The sequence below is a fragment of the Podarcis vaucheri genome (genome assembly GCF_965113315.1).
Source record: "Podarcis vaucheri genome assembly, chromosome: 13".
Taxonomy (NCBI): Eukaryota; Metazoa; Chordata; class Lepidosauria; order Squamata; family Lacertidae; genus Podarcis; species Podarcis vaucheri.
The window spans coordinates 12,181,073-12,208,420 of NC_138751.1; the positions used below are offsets into that span (position 1 = coordinate 12,181,073).

At 39.8% G+C, this 27,348-nt stretch overlaps 1 protein-coding gene across 1 annotated transcript; it reads right to left on the reverse strand.

The window, feature by feature from the left end:
• Positions 1-1,766: 1,766 nt before the first annotated feature.
• Positions 1,767-26,692, reverse strand: LOC309517427 (vomeronasal type-2 receptor 26-like; the record flags this gene model as incomplete). The annotated part of the gene is made up of 5 exons (XM_082196663.1): positions 1,767-2,668; positions 3,964-4,090; positions 17,238-18,101; positions 24,717-25,008; positions 26,472-26,692. 5 exons carry the CDS (start codon positions 26,690-26,692, stop codon positions 1,767-1,769), a joined length of 2,406 nt encoding a protein of 801 aa, XP_082052789.1.
• Between the last annotated feature and the right edge of the window lie 656 nt (positions 26,693-27,348).

The window sequence follows — 27,348 nt, forward strand, 5'->3', positions numbered from 1 at the left end:
TAAATCATATATCACAAAGACGCGATAGTCTCATATGTGTCTCAATTTCTAAAAGGAAACAATAAGCATGGGAAAACATGCCTGGAATTCTCTGGACTCTTGCACCACTCAGAGATTGGGGATGGCATGCAATACTATTCTTTTTTTCACTCCAAGCCTTCTATAACTAGTTTAAATGCTGGGACATATTTCTTAATTTTACCAGGACACTGTCATCAGCATCTAGAGAGGAGCAATTCTGCTTTTTCTCAGTTTTTGTTTTCACAGTCTTTAATTCACATTTCCATACCAGCTTGCGTTCTTTTTACCCAAGTGGGCTCCCACCGAGTGGGCGAGGGTGCTCAAGATCAGCTGTGTCAACGGCCCAACCCATTCGGATATTCCAGAGGTTGGGCAGTGCTTTGACTAGAGCGCTGGTCAAATCAGCCAGAAAACTCCCCAGAGCTATCTGGAATCCCATTGGATCCATCAGCCTCTGTGGGTGGACCTTCCTCATAGATCCTCCACCTTTGCAGAAGTGGAAAGGTGCTGAAAGACCATGACAAGGGACTGGTGTCAATGTCCCCAACTTTCAGATCACCCTTTTCCTACCCAGTTAAGAAAACTTTTGAGGTTAACTTGTGTCACTTACTTGTGGGGCTCAGCCTAAAAAGTTCCTAATGGGGAACTTGCACATGCAGCTGATTCCAATGGGACATCCCAGAGGTGTCAGTGCTGATGGGATCTGAGAGGGAGCCTTGCTTGCCAGCGGGGGGGGGGGGAGGGGACCTCATATTTGCCTGATGTCAGGTATGTCAGTCTGTGCCATTAATTCTTCCATTGGCATATATTATATATTTCCTTTTGGAGATGACCCTATGACCCAGAGCAGAATGCCTGAATAATAATACCTACCTGTTTCTGGGATCAACTCATAAACTCTACAACTGCCTCTTTTCCTTGCCGAACAAATCGGGCAATTATTTTTTGTCATTCCATTTGGGTCTTATTTGTAGTATCTACTGCAACAGATTCTGTACCATATACAGAGCATATGCAACTTTATGGTAATGTTGTTGTTGTTTAGTCGTTTAGTCATGTCCGACTCTTCGTGACCCCATGGACCAGAGCATGCCAGGCACTCCTGTCTTCCACTGCCTCCTGCAGTTTGGTCAGACTCATGTTATACATTCATCTTAATCATGCTTATGTATTCTAATACAGACTTTTTCCATTTGTGACTAATTTTGTGACATTTTTTTCCCCATTTGTGACTGATTTGGTTTGGAATTTTTGCTCCCTCAGTTGTTATCAAGCAACAATTGGATGGGCAGCATTTCTCCCCCAGACCTGATGTTACACATCCCTCTTCTTGGGACATTCTGGGGGTGTTATTGTATAATCTCCATGATACCTGATGAACATGCCTAAGAACCATTTATTACTCACAATTGTTGCTCAGCTTGCATTTCCCTTCTCTCTCTCTCTCTCTCTCTCTCACACACACACACACACACACACACACACACACACCACAGCAGAAATTTGTTTGGTCAGAAATCATGTCACAATCAGATTGTGCACTTCTTCAGATTTGTGGCAAAAAGTGAACACACATAAATGCTGCATGCAAAATATTATTTTATTTCTGAATATATTAAAAATCCTTAGATATATAATTTCAGCAAAAAGTTGTAAGTGTAGCGCAGTTCCTGGTGGACGACCCCAGTACTTATTGATGTGTTCCTTTAAGGATCTTAAAATGACACCAGAAACTGTGCCATTATTCAATTATTTCTTCGTTTTAGCTGTTCCCTGTTGTTCAACTCAGGCCTCAAAATAATAATGTAGCATTTTGGAGAAAAGATGCAGCCTAGCAACCCAGCACTGGAGGCCAAGATGGAGAAGATTTCCACAGCTACCATGTATTTTCCCTTGGTGCTCAAGTAGGTTGGAACAAAAGATAGCCACACACTGCAAAAGACCAGCATGCTGAAAGTGATGAACTTGGCTTCGTTGAAACAGTCTGGCAACTTTCTGGCAAGGAAAGCTACACTGAAACTGATGGTTGCCAAAAAGCCCATGTAGCCCAAGACACAGTAGAACATGGAGACTGACCCTTCATTACATTCCACAATGATTTCTCCAGACACTGAGTGCATGTCCTGACCTGGAAATGGGGGAGATGTGGCCAACCAAACAGCACAGATGCCTAGTTGAGTAAGAGAACAGGAAAAGACGATTGAAAGTGCCAACCTTTTCCCTACCCATTTCCGGAAAATGCTTCCTGGTTTGGAGGCCATGAAAACTACAACCACTGTAACGGTTTTGGCCAAAACTGAAGAAATAGCAATGGAAAAGATGATGCCAAATGCTGTTTGTCGGAGCAGGCAGGTCAACTTATTGGGTTGTCCAATGAAGAGCAAAGAGCAGAGAAAGCAAAGAAGAAGAGCGATCAGGAGAATATAGGTAAGGCTTCGGTTGTTGGCTTTGACAATGGGAGTGTCCCTGTGCTTAATGAAGACTGCAAGTACCAGAGCTGTGACCAGGGAAAAGTATAGAGCCAGTGTTGCTAAAGAAATACCCAAATGTTCTTCAAAAGAGAGGAAGGTCTGGACTTTGAGGAGGCAGTGATTCTTTCCCTTATTTGGGTACTGATCTTCTGAGCAGCTGATGCAGTAATCCATGTCTAAAAGTGGAAGAAATACCATATTTAAAACTGATTTGTTTTGTGGAATAAGATACCCCTTTCAAACAGTTCCATATAACTCAATACTTGCGGCCACAAAAGACCCTAACCATATCAGACCCTCACTATACATTCTTTATTAAGCTGTATGATGGGAATTTAGAGCAGTGTGTAGAACATAACAGGTATTCCAAGTATATTTCCCCCTGGGCTTTTTAAATTTTAACATGTTGAGTGCCTTATTTCCCCCCTCCCAAATTCATTCTATGTCTGTGTGATATTACTTTTGTCCATGTTTTGTCCAGTTTGTTTGTCCAAACTGCTGTTGATCTTATTTTATGAGTTTAGGATGTTTTTTGCTAAACAAATTGCTTTTTTTCCAGAGGGGATTTTAAAAAATTGACAGAGAATATATTGATTACCTCGAAAGGGATCACCTCTTCCCTCCAATACTAAACGTTATGTTTATCAGTCTGGAAGTGAAACAACAAAACCTGAAACTGAGGGTTGTATCCAGTGCTAGTCCTATGCAGAGTAGATGTATTGAAATTAATGCACATGACTACATTATGTTCATCAACTTCTTTAAGTGGATCTACTCTGAGTAAGATTTGGTTGGATACAGCCCTAAAGTAGTAGTTTTCCACAATATGCTAATCCCCACAGATATGCATAAATTTATTTATTTGTGAATTAAAAGCAAAATTCTAAACAAAAAATGAAAAAAATAACCTGATGAGGGAGAAAGAGCTCTATTTGAGCCTCTCACACTGAACAGTATCTTGGAGGCAGTGATGCACCAATATTCATATGGTGTGAGGTTAAAAACCTCTACTCCCTATTCAGTATCAAGAGACTTCACAAGGGAAGAAAGGAGAAAATGTGCATTTTGCCTTTCTTGATCTCCAGAATCTGCATCACTTGTGCTTCTCATAAAAGCATAGGAAGGTTTCCAGGAGATGGGAGGGAAAGTTGTGTTTCCCCATTTCTCATAATAGAAACCCAATAGAACAATTACAAGACTCAGTGGCTGAGCCATGATCAGGAGCACGCTGGGGGTGTTCTATACAGATTGCCTTTCTTCTTAATCCAAATGACTGAGCAAAACCACGTAAGATAATCGGAGAATTTGTGATAAACACATTATTTCATTTCTACTTCAGACAGCTACCAAGGAGGCAAAAAGCTCATCAAAGACAGGCATTGGTATATCTTTCAGATTATACAACTTGTCACAAGTCACACACGATTGACTATTCAATCAGATCCATATTTCTTAATAATAAATCTCCTACCCTGCTGGTCTGAAATCTTCCCTTCCGGACACGAAGTGCAATCATAGCAACAAAATTTCTCCCCCTCTTTCTTTTTCTTGCTGGTACCAGGAGGACATTTTTCATTACACTGGGAGAACGGACGTACCTGTTATTGAAGAAAGGAAAATGTTACCTTCAGTTGCATAGACCTCATGGATCTATTCCAGTGAATATAGAAGGCTGAGAGTAAGGTCCATCCATCACTCCACTGCTGTCAGCCATCCAGCTTTAAAGTATTGGTGAAATACCTTTATCAATTAAATTATTATGATTTAGATGGCTTTTACCCTATATCAGTTTTATGAAAACTGAGACAGACTCACCCAATAAGAAGAAGAACAGATTTATTACGGCCACAGACTAGAAATACAGACATACACAACAATAAAAAAGCCATATAAATAGGTTAAAATTAAAATCTATAAGCTAAAACGTGATAAGTAATGCAGATATAAAACAATTTAAAAATACAGGTTAAAGCCTTTAACCACTAATTTAAAATGTGCACGTTAAGTCATTGGCCACCAGATTCATTCAGAGCTTGTTTCCTTAGTTTTATAGCGGAAAGACAGAATTTAGTCACTTTCCCTGTCGTTTATTAGATATTTTAACTAGTGATCATCAGATCTGCTTGGGATTCGCTGCATGATTGGGGTGATAAATATAGAATGGATGTCCCTATAAAAATGGCAATAGTGTAGGATGTGAGTAAGAGTTTCAACTTCCTTCAAACCGTATGGGCATATTCACTCTGAGTATGGTTTATAAAATAATAAAACAACAACAACAAGCAGAGGCTTGACGACCATATGTCAGGAGTGCTCTGATGGTGTTTCCTGCTTGGCAGGGGGTTGGACTCGATGGCCCTTGTAGTCTCTTCCAACTCTATGATTCTATGATTCTATGAACAAAGACATAAGCTTTGTTTTAGAAAGAAAAGCTTACTTGACACCAAAGTATGTAGGCTCATTAACTGCAAAGGTTAATCATGTAATGCATGAAGGAATGACTTTTTATTTTTATGTTCAATATAATGTCTCCCAGGCTCCTTAAATGATCATGAACATTGGCATTGGGGGAAAAATTCAGTCCCTTTGTTGGCTATTCAGAGTGGAGGTATGGCATGTAAATGTAAGCTGGTACATGAAATAAGAGTGAGATATTATCATACTGTTGCTAGCATGGGAGAAGAAGGAGAATCAGGAGGAGGAGAAGGAAGAGTAATAGGATTAAGTCACTTCCCACCTGACTGAAGTTTTGATGCCACTCAATTTTCGCGTCATCAATGGTGAGGTTTATGCCAGATGATACCTGCGGCTCCAACCTTCCCACTTTGACCTCGACATAGGAATTATTTGGGAATGTGATCAAGTTTGTAATATCAAATCCAGCTACTAACTCTCCATGTTCATTGAACTTAAATTCGTCACCAATACTGTTGTTGAAAGAGATCCTCTGAATTAAAGATAAAATCTAGATGGAAAGAAAAGGAGAATCAAGGAACTGAGAACATAGAAAGACCCTGATTCATCAGACCGGTGTTTCATCTGCTCCGGGATCTTGTTCTCACAGTAGTAAACCAGATGCCAATGCAAAGCTGAAACAGGACTTTGGCACAGCAGCCGTCTCCCCATTTGTGATGCCCAGCAACTGTCTTTGAGAGACAACAGTTATTTTATTTTGAAAGCACTTTTTAAAAAACAAACAACAAATCATCGCACCATCTTCTTGCAACTGCTACCACTACTAGCATTCCCACAGCCACGAAAGCCTCATAGGAAGACATTATACGTACGAGAGTGCCCTCCAATGAGATTTCTAAGAAGTGTGGCCTGAACACACACCACACATAATGATTTTTTGAAAACAGCAAGCAGAGACACACCCCAAATATTATATTGTATCTCAGTGAAGACGGATCAGACACCATTTTCCCTTTTTAACATTGAGAGTCAATAAGAAGACATTACCTGCCAAGGTTCCACACTATGAGGGGCCAATCGGCTCCCATCCCCCTTTGCTCTTCTACTGAATCTTGATGAGTATGCAATATGTAAGGCATGTGCCAGAGCATAGACCGCATTATAGATACTGTAGCTGTGGCCAGTCATGCTCATGTCAAAATAAGTTGCAGGAAGGCTGTCTAATCTCTCCTCCCCAGTACAGAGATCATCAACATAGTCTGTCGAAACAGAACAGCTAAATGCATTCTCCCAGGTATCCTTAATAAAACCATCTCCCTTTGCCTTCAAAGGGTTGATAGTCTGAAGAAATTCTTGGAAGCCTTGAACCTTCTTTGAGTGAATTGCGAAGGAGATGGCACCATGGAGCGTTTGCATTTTAAAATCCCTTTGAACTATATGCAATGTGACATCCATTTGAGCTGTCATAATCCACACTCTCGCTATAGAACTTAACTCATAATCAGCAGCTGTTATAGGAAAGAGTGTTTTTACAAATATAATACCTGTCACCCATGCAATGGATGCAGTTTCTCCATATAAAACAATTACGTTGGCTGTGCTCCTCATGAAATCTGGGACAATGTTGAGAAAGAGAGTCACGATTTCCTCCATGCCGATGAAATGCACATTTTTTGGGAAAGTTTCCTGGAATGCTAAACAGATTCCACTCTGAGAAAGCATGGTCTCAAAGACCTTTGAGAAATGCTCTCCGGCTTCAGTGTCCATTGTCATGAGCCCTACCCAGGTCCATCCAAAATGCACAAGTAACTGGACAAATCCCTCATACTGTAGGATTTCGTTGGGGACCATGCGGTAAAAAGCTGGGCAATTGCTTTGATCATTCGCAGCTGGTTCAAAGGAGCCATAAGAAAACTAGATGAACAAATGCATATAAATTTACAGACATTTCAGAGAAAGGGGTGGGAGGCTGTCATAGCTTGGAAGGGTTGGAAAAACTGCAGCTCGGTGATAAATCAGATACACTGCACAAAAAATGTGCTACATACAGGCACTGGCTTGTTTGTTACAAACGATGTGCAAAATCTCTCTTTTCCTATAGAGCCACTTTTGGGTGCAGTAAACTATATTCAGCTAGATGAACAACTTGTCTCAGCTGGCAGAAGGCAGCTGTTTATGTTCTGGGTAAATAAATTGAACATTTGACAGCTTCATCCCCTGAAGCTGTCGTACTTTATGAAACAGTTTCTGAAATTAACTACAGTGGTAGTAGTAGTAGTATACCCCATAATTTTTCCCTGATGGGACTCTAGGTGGCTTACAGATAAAAACAAGAATGACTACAAACACGGGGCGGGGGTTCATTAAAAACAATACAACATTAATAGAATAAAAACCATACATATAATCAGTTTAAGACATATAAATAATTACAATAAAAACAGCACAACACAAGCTCTTTCGTTAAAAGCAGTCAGTTCTCCAAACCTGTTGGAACAGGGAGGTCTTCAACTGCTGGCAGAAGAACAATAAGGAGGGACACATTCTAGCTTCTCCAAAGAGGATGGTGCTTTCTGGCTTTGGAAACCCCAATATTACCCTGGTGCAGATTACATATTTGTTGTTGTTATCCTTCACCCTCTTTAAAAATTAGTAAATTGCAGAAGGAAAGCAGAATGAGTAAGCAGCAGTAAATTATATATAGGTAGCCGTGTTGGTCTGCGTGTATCTGAAGAAGTGTGCATGCACATGAAAGCTCATACCAAGAACTAACTTAGTTGGTCTTTAAGGTGCTACTGGAAGGAATTTTTTTATAGTAAATTATATGTTGGTTATGGAAATTTTCCATAACTAACACCAGCATATCCTACCTGTGGGATCTTGTAAAGACCTAAGATGTCTGCCATTCGTGTGGAGGTGTCAGATTCAAGTCCTCCAATGACTCCTATTAGATTTTTTGGGATGCCACATTGATAGTTAGGGAAAAAACTAAGTGATTTGCAGACCATGTCCAGAGTAGTACGGTAAGTTATCTTTGAATTGGAGCAGCTGTCGTAGATGTGAAACCCAAGAGTGACATTGGGCAACAGTTTTGGATTTCCCATGATCTCATTAATGGCAAACACCGAGGCCATGATATGCTGGTAGAACTTTATACATACACTGCAAATAAAGCAACTAGTTCAAGAGATTGCTGGTGTTGTCACAAAACAGAGAAAAATATTATGTCGGGCACTGCACCCACAGAATAAGCAACAATGTTGGGAGATTAATGCTAAGGGATTTTGTCGCCAAGGCAGATAAACCTATGCACTTGTCAGGCGATTAAACTGATTAATAACATAAAAAACACAAAGAGAACAAAACTCAAAGTGAGACAAAATGACTGACAGAGGCAAAAGCCAATGTTGGCCGGGGGGGGGGGATACATTAATATCTAAGTTACGAGTAAATACAATGCTATATGTTCAAATAACTTGAACTAAGAAGCCCATTCAATAGCACATTACTTCCTGAATGACTGCAAATCTGTTTAACTCTTTTTCAGGTACTGGTGGTTTTGCCAGAAATATATCAAATAAACAAATAAATATTCAAGAGGAAATTTATAGGTAATAGCTAACTTATGCAGGAAAAAGTGTATGAAATGCAACAAAGAAAGCAGTTACATTTGATTTTGAAACAGAAGGCATGACTTAGTAGAAGCCTATGTTACCTGACTTCCACATGGACCAACACGTTAAATCTGAGAAATAAAATGGATAACTGCAAGCTACACCTTCCTTAACCCATTTCTATATGACAATGATGAAAATTTGTATAGACCAGCAATGTAACTAGAGTGCAATCAGACCACAAAACATGGTTGAGTCAATATGTGCATTTTGCCTTTCATTTCAAACAATCTTCACATCCATCCATTAATAGATGAGATTCTCCCTCCCACAAAACTCAAAGCAGTTTGCCAACCTATATGCATATAGGATCTCTCTGTCTAAAGCAAACAGACAAACAAAGCAAAACAAGCAGCTTTCATGAAAATGCATTTAAAATTAAAATGGATTCTTACATTGGAAAGTTAACCAGCTCCAATGAAGGGTCTCTGTCAAATAAAATATTGGGGAAAATGTAATGCATCTGAGATACGATCATACCAATTACAAACTCTTTTGGCTGGTACCACTCATGGGGAATTGAGAGGGGGTCTGTCGGGGCACAATTCATAGGGTGCACTGTGCACACCAGGTGAGGAAGCAAGAAGAGCAGCAGTATCAACAACATTGCAGCAACTCAATTTCCTGATGGCAAATTTCCCCTCTAAACATGCATTTTTCCTGGTCCCTCTATGGTGTCGCTATCTGCAAGAGCAAATTTGTTTAAGCAAAATGGTGCAGATTTAATGCGGTTCCACCAAAACAGTTCTTATACACCTTTCTCTTAGCCTCAGCTGTGCTATAAAATTTTGCCTTGAATGGTAGATGAAAAGAGATACTCATTTGAAGCCTGACTTATACATAGAAAAAGGGAGAAATACAGAGAATGACAGAGCCCTGCCTGCTTTTAGATAATCTTAGCTGCCAATAGAACACTGTGGTATTTATGAACATGTAATACTTGTTTTTTCCTATTGCAATCAGGGAAGCCATTGGGGGTTTGTCCAGGTGATTCAATCATAATAGTATGGATAATTGTAGGTACGCCCTCCCATCAGATGTCAAAGCGATAAATAACTACCTGACATTTAGAAGACATCTTAAGGCAGCCCTGTTCAGGGAAGTTTTTAATCCATGGTATTTTACTGTATTTTTGGTTTCTATGGAAGCCGCCCAGAGTGGCTGGGGAAACCCAGCCAAATGGGCGGGGTACAAATAATAAATTATCATTATTAAATTATATAGGGGAAGGATAAACATTTCTGCAATGATTCTGGGCTCTCTGAGGTTTCATGAGAACCAGAACTGCTGATGAAAACCAATTTGAAATAAGTCAGCTTATTTCAAAGCTCATTGCGTCATAGTAGCTGTCATAGATATGAAAGCCAAGAGAACTACTTTTTTTAAATCTTTATTTGCTGTCCCTCAAGATAATCTGCTACTCTCTAAAGGGATAAGAATGTTGCAATGTCTGTTGAAACCTTTTCTTATCCCTCATTAGACTGCTGCTCAATGACACATTGCTATTTGAATATTTCCCAAATGCGCACAAGATATTTTGAGGGGGAAAGTGTCAATAGAGACTCAGCTGCCCTGTATGTGTTCTACAAGTGTCACTGTCCACACATAGGCAACTGAGGGGCTCCAATCTTTATTCCTTAATAGCATAAAGGTGAATTTATAGCATGGCTGAATCTTGTGGTGAAATTCATTGGTTAGTTTTGTTGTTTCTATTAGCAAGGCAAGAAGATGACCCCAAAGATGGGAATGGGAGAAGTTTAGGTTTTCTTCTGTTTGGGTTAAGCAGCTGGTATATACCTCTGTAAATTTTATGGGGTCTTCCAGGGGCATCCCCTAGTATCTGTTTTTATCTGTGCCTAGATTGCTCATAGATGCCATTACATACATTTCTGGAAAATATGCTACAACCTCTACATAATTGGTCTTTAAAAAAAAAAAAACAACAACAACAACAACAAATATTTCAGTCATCTCTAGACCATGTAAACATGAATAGAAATTGAGCCTAAATTAGTTATTAAGTAAGTAGGCAAACATTCCAAAGAATTTTATCTGATTGGGATCTGAGAGGAGCTAGGTGAGATCTTTAAAGTGAATTACCAAAGGCCACACTTTCCACAGTGCTAAATCTACCAATAGTCACTTCAGAGGAAACAAAAAAAGGTGACAAAACAAATAGGACTGATCATTTGATATTTTATTCCCCCCCCCCCTTATTAGTTGGTGCATTTTATTCAGATCATACCTCAGCACAACAAGAAAGCATTTGGATGAAAAGTTGTAATCCAGAAAACAAGCACTGGAGGAAAAGATGAAGAAGATCTCCATGGCCACTATGTGTACATTTTCTCTGGAGCACGATTGTCACAAACACAGAAAAAGACCAACATGCAGAAACTGAGAACCAGTGATCCTTCAGATGTTATTAAATTCCCACTTCTATCATCTTTGAATTTTGGTCATGTTGGCTAAGCCTGATGGGACTTGGAGTCCAACAATATCTAGAGAGCAGCCAAGTTCCCCATGTTTGTCCTAGATAATGACTGCAAATCCAAATTGAGCAATGAGGGCAATGTGTTTAACTTAACAGGAAAATATTGGATGGGAAAAAAGTAGTATGACAATAAAAGAAATTGAGCCAGTCTTTATTGGTTTATAGATTGTGAAAGCAAAAAACATCATAAAGGCATTGCACAAAACAAAAGAGACAGCAGTGAAGACAATAATGCGAAAATCTGCTTTTTCATAGTAGGGCCTGTAACCATTTAGTCTGTTCAACAAACATAAGGAGAAGAGGCTTTGCTCCTGAGCAGGAACAAAATATATAGCAGATTGCATCAAACTAAGTACTCTGATTAGGACTAGCTCTGGATAGAACCTATTTGATTTTTATTGCTTCCTTCTTATTAGCTGTTCCTTTTTGTTCAGTTCAGGCCTCAATATAATAATATAACATTTGGGGGAAAATATGCAACCTAGTAACCCAGCACTAGACGCCAAGATGGAGAAGATCTCAACAGCCACCATGTATTTTCCTTTTGTGCTCAAGTAGGTTGGCACAAAGGACAGCCAAACACTGCAAAAAACCAACATGCTGAAGGTGATGAACTTGGCTTCATTAAAACTATCTGGCAACCTCCTTGCTAGGAAAGCCATGGTAAAGCTGATGGTTGCCATTATTCCCATGTACCCCAGGACACAGTAGAACATGAAAAGTGACCCTTCATTACATTCCACAATGATTTCTCCAGTTAATGAGTTCATGTCCAAATCTGGGAATGGGGGGAAGGTACACAACCAAATAACACAAATAACAAACTGAGGGAGACAGCAAGCCAAGACAAGAGAATATGCCAATCTTTTCCCCACCCATTTCCGGAAAATGTTTCCTGGCTGGGAGGCCATAAAAGCCACAATCACTGTAATGGTTTTGGCCAAAACAGAAGAAATAGCAATGGAGAAGATGATGCCAAAAGCTGTTTGTCGCAGGAGACAGGTCCCCTTCTGAGGCTTTCCAATGAAGAGCAAAGCAGAGAGGAAACAAAGAAGGAGAGAAATGAGAAGAAAGTAGGTGAGGCTCCGGTTGTTGGCTTTGACGATGGGAGTGTCCCTGTGCTTAATGAAGATTCCAAGTACCATAGCTGTCATCAGAGAAGAAAGAATAGCCAAAGAAACTAGAGTAATGCCCAAAGGTTCATCAAAAGTGAGGAAGTTGTGCGTCTTAGGGATGCATTTATCTTGTCCCTTGTTTGGAATTTGATCTCCTGGGCAATTGATACAATAATCCATGTCTGAAAGAAGAATATATGCTTCTTAAACACTCTTCTATTTTCAAGAACAATGAGCATCTTTCCTGGAATTCATCTTAATAAGTAGTTATTAGTAATTATTACCAAAACTCTGAACATGTGGCTACCGTCCATTCTATCCTCCTAACCTAATATGGTTTTGAGATATTATAAATATTGGCTTCTAATTTAAAAATCACATGATCTACCAAGAACAATTAATTATTTTAGGGGTGGGTTGAAATGAAATGTGAAATACAGTAGTGGTTGGCAGGACATCCAGGGAAATTGTCCAAAATCTTGGTTGTACTTCTTGCTCTATGTTGTTTTGTTCTTCAAAAATATATTATTACCGTAATTCTTTCACATCTTCTCACACTTATCACACTTACAGGCTTCTTTGCATGGTAATATTGCTAGAAATGTTATGTTTATGATGAATGACCTTTATCAGGAAAGAGACAGGGAAAGGTGACCCTGCTTCTCTAACTTGATCTCTCGGTGGCTTTCCATACCATTGTTTTGTGAATATAGATGAACAGAAGCCATGCTATATGGCAGTGGCTAATAGCTATATAAAGCTATTAAAGATAATAGCTATATAAGGCTTGGGCTGCAGCTTTGGGAGGGAATCAGAATAAAGACACATATCACACATAGTATGGAGTTCCTCTACCCAGATTTACCCAAGGGGGTGGTTCTCATTTTGAAATGTAATCAGAGAACAAGTGTGTCATATCTTTGCTATAGTTTTGTTTCTGTATCTTTAATAAAGCTTCATGTTCATTGCCACTACAGTGTATCACTGAATCTCTATAAAAAGGAAGCTCTCCTCTTTGCGAGACCTACAGTCTTGACCTGTCTGAATTGGCCTAGAATGAGCCTTTCATCACAAAACTTTAACCAATACATTTGGCTCAAGCAGGCAATCACTCACAGTTAAGCCCTAAATTTCCTTTCCCTTGAACCAACTGCATTTAGGTGAAACTCTGTTTTTGTAGCATTTCCCTTAACTACTCTGGTGAATGCGGGATGTAAATGAACTCTATCATCCAGAGGAGGACATGCTCAACAGCAGCATCAGGAATTCCCCAATTATGGGAATAACTGGATTCCATTTGTCTTTGGAGGCAGACAATTCATGCAGAGGGAGAAAGCCACAGTCTATCTAAGCCTTGTCAATAACTTTGGTGTGGGTATGTAGAGGAACAATTGTAAGCATTAATAACGACACAGGCTAGACATTCTGTCATCGGTAATCACAGATTCAGCTGTCATTTCATTATATTCAAGTGTCTTTACAATGTATAACCTACCTTTCTTGCTTGAGAACATCCCTTCTGGACACGGAGCGCAAATGTAGCAGCAAAACTTCTCCCCCTCGATCACTTTCCTGCTGTAACCAGGCAGGCAGTTCTCGTTACATAAGGAGAAGGGAGGCACCTGGTTTTAAACAAAGGAGGAAATTAGCATTCAGAAAATGTTTCAGAAATGTTGATTTAGATATTATCAACTATTACATGTCTGATGATATCCAACAATGATATCCAATCCACAATGTGCAATAAAGCCATTTCCCTTCCCCCGGGAAATGAAGTTGTGGACTGGTCATGAGCCCACCCTGTTGGGGGGGGCAGGGCTGGCCCCCGCATCACAGGGAGTCCCTGGCTGAATCACTCCTTGGGCCGACCAATCTGGTTGGATGGGGGGACGTGGCTTATGCCATTTAAGCTGCTCAAGGTGGGAACTCGGCCCCTTTTGGTTCACGCTCGCACAGTTCTCCCTCCCTCCCTCCCTCCCTCCCTCCCTCCCTCCCTCCCTCCCTCCCTCCCTATAGTTAGGCTCTTAATCCTTTGTTGAAGGGGTCTGGTAGGATTTTTTTTCCACTTGGAAAATTGGCACCAGCCACTTGGTTTTTCGCCTACCTCGTAGCAAATCGTCACAACTTTGTAAGGTTTGGCGGTTAGGCACTGGAGTATTCAGTTGGAGGTGAATGGACGTAGTGGCCCTCACCTATCCCTCCTATTTCAAGGGTATTCCGTTAAAGGAATCTGGGGGGGGGCATGGCCCCATCTGAAACCCAGACGGGGGCTAGGGCCATGGCATGACCCCTATCGGTGACCCTGGCAGAGTTCCTAGTTGATGTGCATCAACAGGGCTCCCTCTACTGGTGGTTAACCCTTCTGAGACTTCCTGCAGGTGGGCAGGAGTTAGATATAGTCAGTTTGGTTCCAGTGCCCAAGCCAATACCACTCACATTCTGTAACCAATAAAATTGTGACCATTTTTAGCCCATTAACCTAAAATACTGACATCTAGTGTCTTTATTCCAACAATGGGGTGGGTTTGGGGCCTTGCCACGCAAATACATATGCAAAAACAGATGGTGTGGTGGACATGTAAGGCCTTCTGGGAGATGGTAAATAATGAAATAATAATAATAAAATATTTCAAAGGTCTTTTATAAAAAGACCAGAAGGCTTTCTTTTAGGAATAAATGAGTCAGATGTCCCCAGAGATCAAAGGAATCTGTTTCTCTATACAACTGTGACAGCCCAAATGGTATATATGCCCAGAAATGGAGGGAGGAAGCAGTACCAACGAAGGAGGAGTGGCAGACAAAAACGATGGAATATGCAGAATTGGCATGCCTAACTAGCAGAATAAGAGATCAAGAGGAAAGGGTATTTCAGGAAGATTTGAAAATGTTTATAGAATTTTTGAAGAATCATTGTAAACAAGTTAAAAAAATTAGCAGGATTAGAGTGAATTCAGAAGTAAAAATTACACTGAGACAAAAGGAAAAAGGGGTAATCAGAAGGAACCATGGAAGGTGGGAAGGGAAGTCTATGTATAATTTAATATTTTGCTTTGTATATGTGATTGTGTGTGTGCATTTTCTATGTGTGGTGAGAATTATCCATCTAGCTCAGGCATCCCCAACCTTCGGCCCTCCAGATGTTTTGGGACTACAATTCCCATCTTCCCTGACCACTGGTCCTGTTAGCTAGGGATCATGGGAGTTGTAGGCCAAAACATCGGGAGGGCCGCATGATGGGGATGCCTGATCTCGCTAAACAACTGTAGAGATAAAAATCCCCAAGCACAGCATAATGGGCATTATCCCTTTTCTTAGTAAGCAGGGTAGATTACAACAATTTAAAACTGATTTCAGCCACATATATAGGGTGTGTTCTGAAAAAAAATGATCTGGCTACTGCCTTTTGTACTAGATGAAGTTTCCAAGTCATCTTCAAGGGCAGCTGCACATAGAATGCACTGCAATGATTCCATATGGAAATCAGCAGGTCATGAAATACCATGGCCAAGTCATCTCTATCCCAAAGAGGCCTTAGCTGGTGAACCTAGATGAAGCTAGAAATAGGCAGTCCTATGCACTGAGGCCACTAGGGCCACAAGTGACAATATTGTATCTGGGGCTACCCACAATCTACAAACTGGCTCCTTCCAGGGGAGCGCAAGCCTATCAAAAAAGAGGCCATCTTCCCATTTCTAGAACTCAACCTGGAATACATAACACCTCTGCCTTTTCAGCTTACAGTAAGAATCAATGACACATTGCATGAAGAGTCTCTCCATTGGTTGCCTTAAATATACAGTGGTATCTCAGTTTACAAACTTAATCCATTCTGGAAGTCTGTTCTTAAACCGAAACTGTTCTTAAACCGAGGCATACTTTCCCTAATGAGGCCTCCTGCCGCCAGTGCCCTTCCACCATTCGGCTTCTGTTCTTAGGCTGAGGTAAAGTTTGCAAACTGGGACACTACTTCCGATTTTACGGAGTTTGCAAACCGAATAGTTCATAAACAGGGCTGTTCTTAAACCGAGGTACCACTGTACTGACTAACCACTCAGTGTATAATCATAAATCCCATTCACCTGAGTCAAATCTCTGTGCCATTCCATTTTCTCTTCATTAATGGATAATACAGCTCTTTTAAAATCTTGAGGATCTAGTCTTCCCACTTTGACTCTGGCATAGGAGTTATTTGGGAAAGTGGCCAAGCTTGTAATATCGAACCCAGATGATAATTCTCCATCTTTGTTAAACATGATTTCATCTGCAGCACTGTTGTTAAATGAGATCCTCTGAAGCCATGAATGGAGCTACAGGAAGAAAGAGAATAGAATAGCATTTTAAATATTGAAATATTCTCACTGAGAATATACTTTTTCTATAGATTTTACATTAAGAAAGCAATTTCCAGACACTATAACTGTTATGTGAAGGAACAAAAATTAGATTCCATCTTTACAAAATAGTATGGCTTATACTGAGTAGATTGAATATGGTAGACCCAAGCTGACAGATAAAACATAGAACATGGAGATATCTATCAGGAGCCATACAAGCACAATTCAATTAAATTCATTTTAATACATTTGCAGAATATCAATTGTTCAAGACTGTTTTGATTCAAATAGTCAATGAATGAAGTTCAGTGTTTCTGAATAATCTGAATAACCACAAATGGGTTGCTTTCCCTTTCACAGATATTTGTAGATGGCACTTTCTACGTGCCCCAACGTGGTGATAATTGGATTTCATAGCTTCATTTGTAGCATAAAGGATAGCCAACATTGTTTAAACATATCTAATTTCCATCTGTACATTGTCAACAATTATATGACACTTTTGGATAAATATTTACAATCTTAGTAAGAGTGCACTGTAATTTTTAATAGAATTATAGAAGATTGTGTCTCTTAAGCTTGCTTTGCAGTGAAAAGAATTTAAAAGATTCACAAGAAGAGGGCGGAGTCCCCATTTTCTGCTAGGCATAATGGCAATTGAACATCTCACATCTGTAATATACATTAGACCTTTGACAGCGAGGAGCTATTACCTGCCAAGGTTCCACATTCAGGAGATCTAGTCCACCCTTATTCTTCATTGTTTTGTGTTTGGATTTAGATGTAGAAATTCTATGTAAGGCATGTGCCACAGCATACACAGAATTATAGATACTGTAGCTGTGGCCTGTCATGCTCATTTCAAAAAAAGGTCCAGGAAGGCTCTCCAATATCTCTTCTCCAGTACAGGATTCATCAAAATCTTGCAAGAAACAATCAAATGCTTGTTCCCAGAAATCTTTGATAAAGCCATCTTCTGTTGAACTGGAAGGGTTTATAAACTGAATAAAATTTTGGAAGCCAAGATGTTCATTTGAGTGAACTGTAAATGAAATTGCTCCATGAAACATTTGAACATCCCACGTCCTTTGCAATAAAAAGAATGCAAAATCAATTTGAGCTGTTGTAATCCACACCTTTCCAGGAATCATATATTCTTCATATTGAAGATCGCTTAAAGGCAATAACTTTTTCCACCACAGAATGGCTGCCAACCACCTAATGATGGCTGTTTTACCATATATAAGCACTGCATTGGCTTTGGTTTTTCTGAAACCTTTAATGCTATTCAAAATGTAATCATTCATTTCAGCAAGGTTGTGGAAACGCATTTCATCTGGAGCTCTGTTGGTGAAAGCTGAACAGATCCCGCTCTGGGAAAACATGGGCTCCATAGTCTTCAAGAAATGCTCTCCATTGTCATCATCCAAAATCATGATTCCAACCCATTTCCATCCAAAATGCAGAAGTAAATGAATAATTCCCTGGTACTGAAGCTCTTCATTAGGGACCATGCGGTAAAAAGAAGGAAGATCAGTTTGCTCATTCACGACTCGTTGGAATGAGCCATATGAAAACTAAAAATTTAAAAAAGGAGACATTTCAAGGAAGGGTCATACTTAGACTATATATATATATATATATATATATATATATATATATATGCAGGTTTTGGTGTCTTCGGGTGTCTTCCCGTGTAAGAGTCGGGGTGTCTGTGCGACGTTTCGACGAGGTCTCACTCGTCATCTTCAGGCTGGTGCTTTCGGCTTCTTGTTACTGGAACAGAGCAGAATCTGGTGTTTGAGTTCCTATAAATACTGTAGAGGGGTGTGGTGTATAGCCTCCAACGTTCTGGGCAGAGAGGAAGTTCCTAGATTAGTGTGCCTTTTCTTCTTTTGTTCCTTAATTACTTGAGGGATATCTTGAGTGATTTCATGAGTGATATTCTGAATACCACTGGGTGGGTCATTAAGTGTAGATTAGTTGCTAAAGCTTTCGTGTCTTGACCTCTTGAGCTTGTGAAGAGTTTTTCTGAGAAGATGGCTGTGCTGCATTTAGTTGTGCTCTGGCTTGGCTTCGTGTATAGGGGCGAGCTGTGGTTTTGTGCCTTGTGCCAGCCAGATCTGTGTAGGGATTGCAGGGGGGTGCAGCATCCGGAGGTGCCACTATAGTTTGGCTACTGGATGGAGTCTGTAATATGTCTGTGGAGAGGGTCTGGGTTTGGGTCTGGTGTGGTTGATTGGTGACGGCGTTCTGTGTGCCTCTGGTTCTGGTGTCGGTTTTTGTGGGGAGGGCTAATTTCCAGATGTCTGGCAGGCGGGACGTGTCGTCACGCTTGTTCATGTTGTGAGGGTGTTTCTCTATCTCGATGGCTTCCATGATTATTCTCTTGTGGTGATGTTCCATGTTAAAGAGCAATTTGGAATCTGCAAAATTAATTTCGTGTCCTGTTTCTTTCATGTGTTGGAAAACACATGGCCCTCCTTCCTTATATCAAGGGCACTACAGACAAAATCAGCAAAATCCTCCATAAACACAATATCAAAACAGCCTTCTGCACCAACCAAAAAATAGCCAATATCCTCAGAAACCCAAAAGACAAAATCCAGCTGGAAAACCAAGGGGTCTATGAAATACCCTGCAAAGTCTGCCCAGCCACGTACATTGGACAAACAAACAGACGAATAAATGCACGTATCGCAGAACACAAGAATGCCGTCAAAAAAGAAGAAAAAACTTCCTCTCTTTTCCAACACATGAAAGAAACAGGACACGAAATTAATTTTGCAGATTCCAAATTGCTCTTTAACATGGAACATCACCACAAGAGAATAATCATGGAAGCCATCGAGATAGAGAAACACCCTCACAACATGAACAAGCGTGACGACACGTCCCGCCTGCCAGACATCTGGAAATTAGCCCTCCCCACAAAAACCGACACCAGAACCAGAGGCACACAGAACGCCGTCACCAATCAACCACACCAGACCCAAACCCAGACCCTCTCCACAGACATATTACAGACTCCATCCAGTAGCCAAACTATAGTGGCACCTCCGGATGCTGCACCCCCCTGCAATCCCTACACAGATCTGGCTGGCACAAGGCACAAAACCACAGCTCGCCCCTATACACGAAGCCAAGCCAGAGCACAACTAAATGCAGCACAGCCATCTTCTCAGAAAAACTCTTCACAAGCTCAAGAGGTCAAGACACGAAAGCTTTAGCAACTAATCTACACTTAATGACCCACCCAGTGGTATTCAGAATATCACTCATGAAATCACTCAAGATATCCCTCAAGTAATTAAGGAACAAAAGAAGAAAAGGCACACTAATCTAGGAACTTCCTCTCTGCCCAGAACGTTGGAGGCTATACACCACACCCCTCTACAGTATTTATAGGAACTCAAACACCAGATTCTGCTCTGTTCCAGTAACAAGAAGCCGAAAGCACCAGCCTGAAGATGACGAGTGAGACCTCGTCGAAACGTCGCACAGACACCCCGACTCTTACACGGGAAGACACCCGAAGACACCAAAACCTGCATTCCTGTACCCGTGAAAATCTACGAAAGCATATATATATATATATATATATATATATATATATATAATCTTCAATTAAGTCCAATTGATATAATAAGGTTTCTTACTAAGTAGACCTGGGACTCAGCTAGATTGCTGTGGGGTTTTTGTGTGTTTTTAAATGTTTTATATGTGTTGTATATGCAATGTAACACTGTGGCACCAGATTGTGCTGTGGAGTCTCATCTTTCCCTACCAGATTTCCCTGTATGAACTTGCAACACATTTAACTGAATCACTTCTTTGACATGTCTAGATCCAGCCTTGGATAGCAATATTTATTTATTTATTGAGTGAGTTATTACTTATGCCCCATTAGCAGTAGGAATCCATGATGGGTTCGAGTTTTAGACACCTGCATATCTTAGAAATTTGTCTGTACCAACATACTGGCGTCTTTCCCCCAAAGTCAGATTAAATGTATTTCAGTCAGAAGTGTTAAACAGCAGACTGAGAGGTATCCCTTATCAAAAGAAGGATCTGTGTGTGCTCTCAGGATGTTGACTGTATGAGGCATATTTTATTGCTTTGAGGACAATATGATCAAGCGAGGGAGCTATTGATTAAGCCGCTACTGGCAAATTGGCTGGGTCAATCTGAAGCCTACAATATCAAATATATTCTGGACGACAAGTCCAACGATATCACAGTGGCCATAGCAAAGTTTTTTTCAGTACTCATACGAATCAAAGATCAACTAAACAAATAACACTTCGGTCTCCCTTCCCTGGGGGGCTGTCTATATGAGTCTGTATTTTATTCTGTATCTATGTTATGGGTCGTCGGAACACAATAAAGATTATTATTATTATTTAAGCTGCAATCCTCTGCAAGCATGTACCAGTGTAGCTTCTGTTGAACAGTGAGATTTATTTCCAAGTAAAATAGGGTTGCAATGTTAATTTCTATCCTGCCTTTTGATTGAAAAGTATCACAAAGGTAGCCTGCAAATAATTATCAAGTGCAATTAAACACCCTTTTGCATTTGTTCTCATAGTGGAATTAAGAGATTTTTTTGTAATCCTGTTCCCTACTACATCTTAAAATTAACAATGTTTAATAAATTACCACACAAAATAACCCATAGGTAAAAATGAGATAAAACCAAAATATTACTGTATCTTACATTTAAAACTGAGTAGCATTTTAAAAAATAAAGTCGTATTTCCAAAATAATCATATAAGTTTTTAACCTAATAATTGGTAGAATTGCTATAGCATCAAGATGGATATTCAGCTGCTGTTGGAAAATAATGTGAAAGTGTTATCAAAAATGTACAAACTACTTTTAGAATGGCATACAAAAGATGAAGACGTTAAGGCATTGATGATACACTGGACTAGAGAGTTTGAGGGAAATATCCAACTTTCATCCTGGGAAAAGTTATGGAAAGAGGAAATAAGATTTGCTGCATGCTGTTCGCTGAAAGAAAATTATATGAAAATGATGTATTGTTGGTATCTAACACTGAGTAAAATTGTGAAAATGTACAAAACAAGTTCAAAATTATGCTGGAAATGTAAAGAGAAAGAGGGGACTTTTTAACATAGGTGGTGGACATGTACATCACTAAAGGCTTTCTGGGATATATAATGAGTTTTAAAAATACATTTGTCAAAAAACCAGAAGCCTTTTGACTAGGTATGATAGGTGAAGATTTTCCAAGAGAAGATAAAAAACTATTTATGTATGCAGCGATGGCAGTGAGAATGCTACTAGCCCAGAATTGGAAGGAAGGAAAAGTACCAACAAAAGAAGAATGACAGATGAAAACGATGGAGTTTGCATAAATGGCGAAACTGATGGGGAAGATCCGAAACCAGGAAGATCAAGTATTTTCTAAAGATTGAAGTAAATTTGTAATTTATTTAAAAGACCACTGTACACAGTTAAAATCTTGTGATCTGGAACTTGTAATGTGGAATTATTTATGGTAGTTATGGTTATATAATAGATGGATAAACTTAAATCGAAATATGGAACGCTTGGAGGGAGGGAAAGAGGTCTGAAGATTCAAAAGAACCTTGTATTTTACTTAAAAAAATTTCTTCCAGTAGCACCTTAAAGACCAACTAAGTTAGTTCTTGGTATGAGCTTTCGTGTGCATGCACACTTCTTCAGATACAGTGTGCATGCACACGAAAGCTCATACCAAGAACTAACTTAGTTGGTCTTTAAGGTGCTACTGGAAGGAATTTTTTTTATTTTGACTATGGCAGACCAACACGGCTACCTATCTGTAATTGTATTTTACTGTTTGAAATGGTTTTGTTTTATATGTATAAAATTATCAGAAACTCAATAAAAAAATATTCCGCTACATTAATATATCCTTAAATGACTTAACATATCCATAAAACATTCTTAAAAGAACCATGATTAAACACATTTTAACTGAAATTTACAAATGTGAAAGTTCAACAAGACCATATAATAATTCAGTACACCCTTTTTCTTCTTCCTCGTCTCAAAAGTGCTTCTGAATTGGATAGTTTTAAAACTGTATTATTTAAAGAAGAACAGAGGAGAGATAGGCTGACTAACGATGGGCTAGCTGTACTTCACTGTGATGGGAAGTCCAAAGACTTGAAGGCCTACATGTTATCAACCCTCATATAATTTAGAGTGAGGGAGTTTCGGATGTATCCACAAACTACAGAATAGACATTTCATATCCATGTATTTCATCCTATCTTTCCCCAATCAAAAATTTCAAGCGAGCAGAGCAATCTATTTCCGTGGAGTGAAGCCGCACAGCCGTTGCCGGAGAGCGCTGCCTTTTTCCTGGGAAAATTTGGCATCTAAAGTAATCACCCGTGAGTACTCAAACATTGAACAATTGGACTTCAAATAAGAACTGGAGATTAGAAAGGAATTGGACTTAAAAATTTATCTTAATTTGGTACTGAAACGGGAAGGTCTAAACAGGAAGTCAGCCTTCCGTTTCCTTGTAGTCAGAAGAAAGCAAAGACAACGTAAACTAGAGCTTAGAAAATTACTTTTAAAGGATTGGTTTTCACCATCTAAAAGCGTTGAACCCCCCTTCGGTAGCAGGAGAAGAAGGGGGATCTTTTTTTGGACTGTTTAAACCTGCAGAAGTGAGTTTAAAGTAAAGTAACTTTCCACCGTCCTGACCCTGGAGCGGGGTGTCAGAATTGACGTTTTGAAGCTCATTGACCAGAGACAAATGTTTTTGACAGATAGTTAAAAGAAGAGTAACATTGTGATCCCACTGTCTCCTTTCGCATTTTAAAGGAACAAATATTGACAAAATATCTTTAAAAAAGAAACTTTGTTGCTATTGTTCTTAAAAGAAAGAACAACCAGAAGTTTCCCCCTAGAGGGGGACTGTGAAACTGTAACCAATTCTAGGGAGCTTGCAGCTGCCAGATTACAACCGTGGGAAAGGACTTGTGACCTTGCAGGGCAATGTTTTCAGAAGCACTGTTGGGTGCTTTCTGTAAAATAAATGCCCTATTGGATCAGCTAAGTCAGAAGACGGATTTGATGACTAATGCGGCCAGAACATATGAACAGCTAGTGGGAAATTATATGGAGCCCACCGAGGAACTTAAACAGGAGTGTGTCCTGACAGAGCAGATGATAGAAGAGGAGGTTGCAGAATCTTGGGTGCCAGAGATGGAGGGACTTTTGGCCCAGCAGGAAAATGAGCCTTTGGATTTGACAAATGAACTTGGAAAAAACCAGATTTGGAAAGACAAAGTTTGGATTGACTTGGAAATGGGGGGTTGGACTGACCCCCCTATGCAGGGATGTTTGGACTTTCCGAGTCTGGCAATGGGCCGTCAGAGGTTTGGAGCTGTTGGGACTTCCAACTTTGGAGGGAATTTGAAATATGTCTTAAAATACTACATGGAGTCTAGTCTGGACTATGGGAAAGGGGCTGATTTGTTGAAAAGGGTCAAAAACACTACCAAGCTGGAGTTCCCACGAGTGAAAGGAAAATATGAAGAAGAGCTGCGGAAGGGACATGAAAGAGATTTGAAGGCCTCGGATATAAGAGCACCAGGTTAATGTGCCAGACTAATGGGATAAAAAGGACTGACAATCCCAGGACCGGGGGGAGGGGACGCTGGAAGAAGATTGGATTGTTTTTATTCTCTTTTTTATCATTAGAAATGTTTTATGAACGTTGGAAAAATGTTGAAATGAAATTACTTGGCTCTTGTAAAAATGTTTAAAGAATTAGGTAAAAAGGTAATGGTTATGAGAAGCTGGTAAAAATAAGATTTAAGTTTTAAGTTTTAAGGTTTTTTATAAGATAAGATGAAAATAGAGCAAGGTAATGTAATGACAGAATAGTATGAATTATGGAAAGGATTTGCTGTGACAATTATTAATTAAGATACAAGAGATGGGAGGAGGAGGAGGTCATGGAAAGAAGGTAATGAAAGTGGAGAATTTGAAAATGATGGTTTTATCTTTTCTTTTTCTGTTTCTGTTTTTGTCTTTTTTTCAATAAATATCATTTAAAAAACAAACAAACAAAAATTTCAATCTTGAAATTGCTATCTGAAAGAGGAAAGAACAGATGCATGAGATTAGAGAAGATCCCATAGACCCAACCCATGAATCCTACCTGTGGAATCTTGTACAGGCCTAAGATGTCTGACATGTGTGAAGAGGTATCAGAATCCAGACCGCCAATGACTCCCATTAATTTCCCCTGCCTGCCACATTTGTAGTTAGGGACAAACCTACGTGACTGGAAGAGCAGGCCCAACGTGGTACGATATGTTATCCCTGCATCATAGTAGCTGTCGTAAATATGGAATCCAATAGTGATGTTTGGCAAAAGCTTGGGGTTTTTACTGATTTCCTGGATGGCAAACACCAAAGCCAGGATGTGCTGATAGAATTTTGTCACCACGCTGCAAGAAGAATATGATGTTTCATTGTAGAATTCTGAAATACTTGAACAGTGCATGAAATTGTGCTCCCCCCCCCCCAGATCTACAGGTCTGCTCTGCTTTAAAATAGATTGTTGCCTGGGATAGGGACATAACTGAGCAAAGGTAATTCCTTTTGCAATGCCTAATTATGCCTTTAAATTCAACTGGGCGTCACTTTGCTGGCAGCCTCCTGCAAACCAATTACGAAATGCAATAAAGGAAGTTGGGAGCTGCCATTTCCAGTTCAAAAATGAAGCATACCTGACAGAATGCCACCCCATGACCCACCTGGCCACACCTTTTTAAGTCCAACTATAAGGAACCGTTCCCCATATACCTGTGATGTAAAGCACATTTTTCCACAGTACTGTTGCCTTTGGGATACAGTATGTGAATAGTGCTTTAGGGACATTTCTTTTTTCTTTTTCCCCCAATTCATCTTTATTGGTTTCTTTTAACAAACGTTCATGAAATCACTTTGTAACATCTAAGTTTTCTTGTTACAGTTGTACCTCAGGTTACAAACACTTCAGGTTACAAACGCTTCAGGTTACAGACTCTGCTAACCCTGAAGTAGTACCTCAGGTTAAGAACTTTACCTCAGGATGAGAACAGAGATCATGCAGTGGCAGTGGGAGGCCCCATTAGCTAAAGTGGTACTTCAGGTTAAGAACAGTTTCAGGTTAAGAACAGACCTCCAGAACGAAATAAGTTCTTAACCAGAGGTACCACTCTACTAAATATGTGATTCTAAAACATAATAAAGAAAAAAATGCACTTAATCATTTAATTCATTTGTACTCCATTTGCACTTGACTTGACTTCCCTTCCTACTTGGGTCCTCTATTTATTTATTTTTAATTGAAGGCCCAACAAATCTATATCTATATATTTGGTAACCTACTTTCCCTCTGCATTTTAATATTTTTTCTTACAGGAGTTATTCTAAACCAGTCAAAAATTTTAATTCTCCACAATGGTCTTTCAGATACTGTTTAAATATATTCCAATCATTTCTGACTTTTTGTTTCGTTGGATCTCTTATCTGCCCTGTCAGTTTATCCATCTCGGGGTACTCCATCAATTTAATCAGCCAATCTTTCTTTGTCAGTAAGATCTCCGCTTTCCAATTCTGAGCGATCAAAACTCTTGCTGTCGTGGTGGCGCACATGAACACTTTCTTTAGGTCTCTTGGAATCTCACTCCCAATAATCCCTAAAAGGAATGCTTCAGGCTTTTGGGGAAATGAAATTTTGAACATCTTTTTTAATTCATTATGAATTAAGCTTTAGGAACATTTCACTGTCTGCATGAACAATGGTTTCTTGCCAATATGCCCACATTTATTCACTCACTCACTCATGGGTCAGCAGTCATGGAAACAGAAGGAATTACCAAAGTATAGAGAAAGTTCAAATCTAGGGGGTGGAATCATATCTTACAGTGGAACATCAATCTGCTCCTGAGATGGGGGTTTCTGAAAGTCAACGCCGGGTACAAGATAATAGATATAAGACACAATCCCACCAATTAGAATTTCACCTGGCTGGTGCCACTCATGTGGAACATGAACAAGATCATTCGCAGCACACATAACATTGTGCGCTTTGCACACTATGTGAGGAAACACCGCCACAAGAACCATCAACACCACAGTCACCATCCTTCTGATGTCAAAGCTGCATAGTTGATTTCCAAATGGTTCTCCAGTGTGGTATAGTGGTTAAGAGTGGTAGACTCGTAATCTGGGGAACCAGGTTCACGTCTCCGCTCCTCCACTTGCAGCTGCTGGGTGACCTTGGGCTAGTCACACTTCTTTGAAGTCTCTCAGCCCCACTCACCTCACAGAGTGTTTGTTGTGGGGGAGGAAGGGAAAGGAGAATGTTAGTCGCTTTGAGACTCCTTTGGGTAGTGATAAAGCGGGATATCAAATCCAAACTCTATTCAATAAATTCAATTCATCCTACTTTAAAGAATGCACTTTAAATTTTAGCTGACTGCCAGCCAATGCACTAGTTAAAGATACTTGTGTCCACTTTTAGATTTACAATCTAAAGGATTTCTAATTCATTTCTGTATTTTAAGAACATTATCTCAATGCTTGACTGATCTATACAGTGAAAGGGGGAAACTGACAGAGTTTGAAATGACATGGCCCTGCCGGCCCTTAGTTCCTACACTTGGGTGTATCTATCTCATTGGGGCTTTATATTATTTCACTCACTTGCTTGTTTATTTCCCTCCCCCCCCCCATGCCTCTGGGAGGAAACTCTGAGCTTTGGATTTGCCATTGAAATAATGACTGTAAGTTTGGTAATT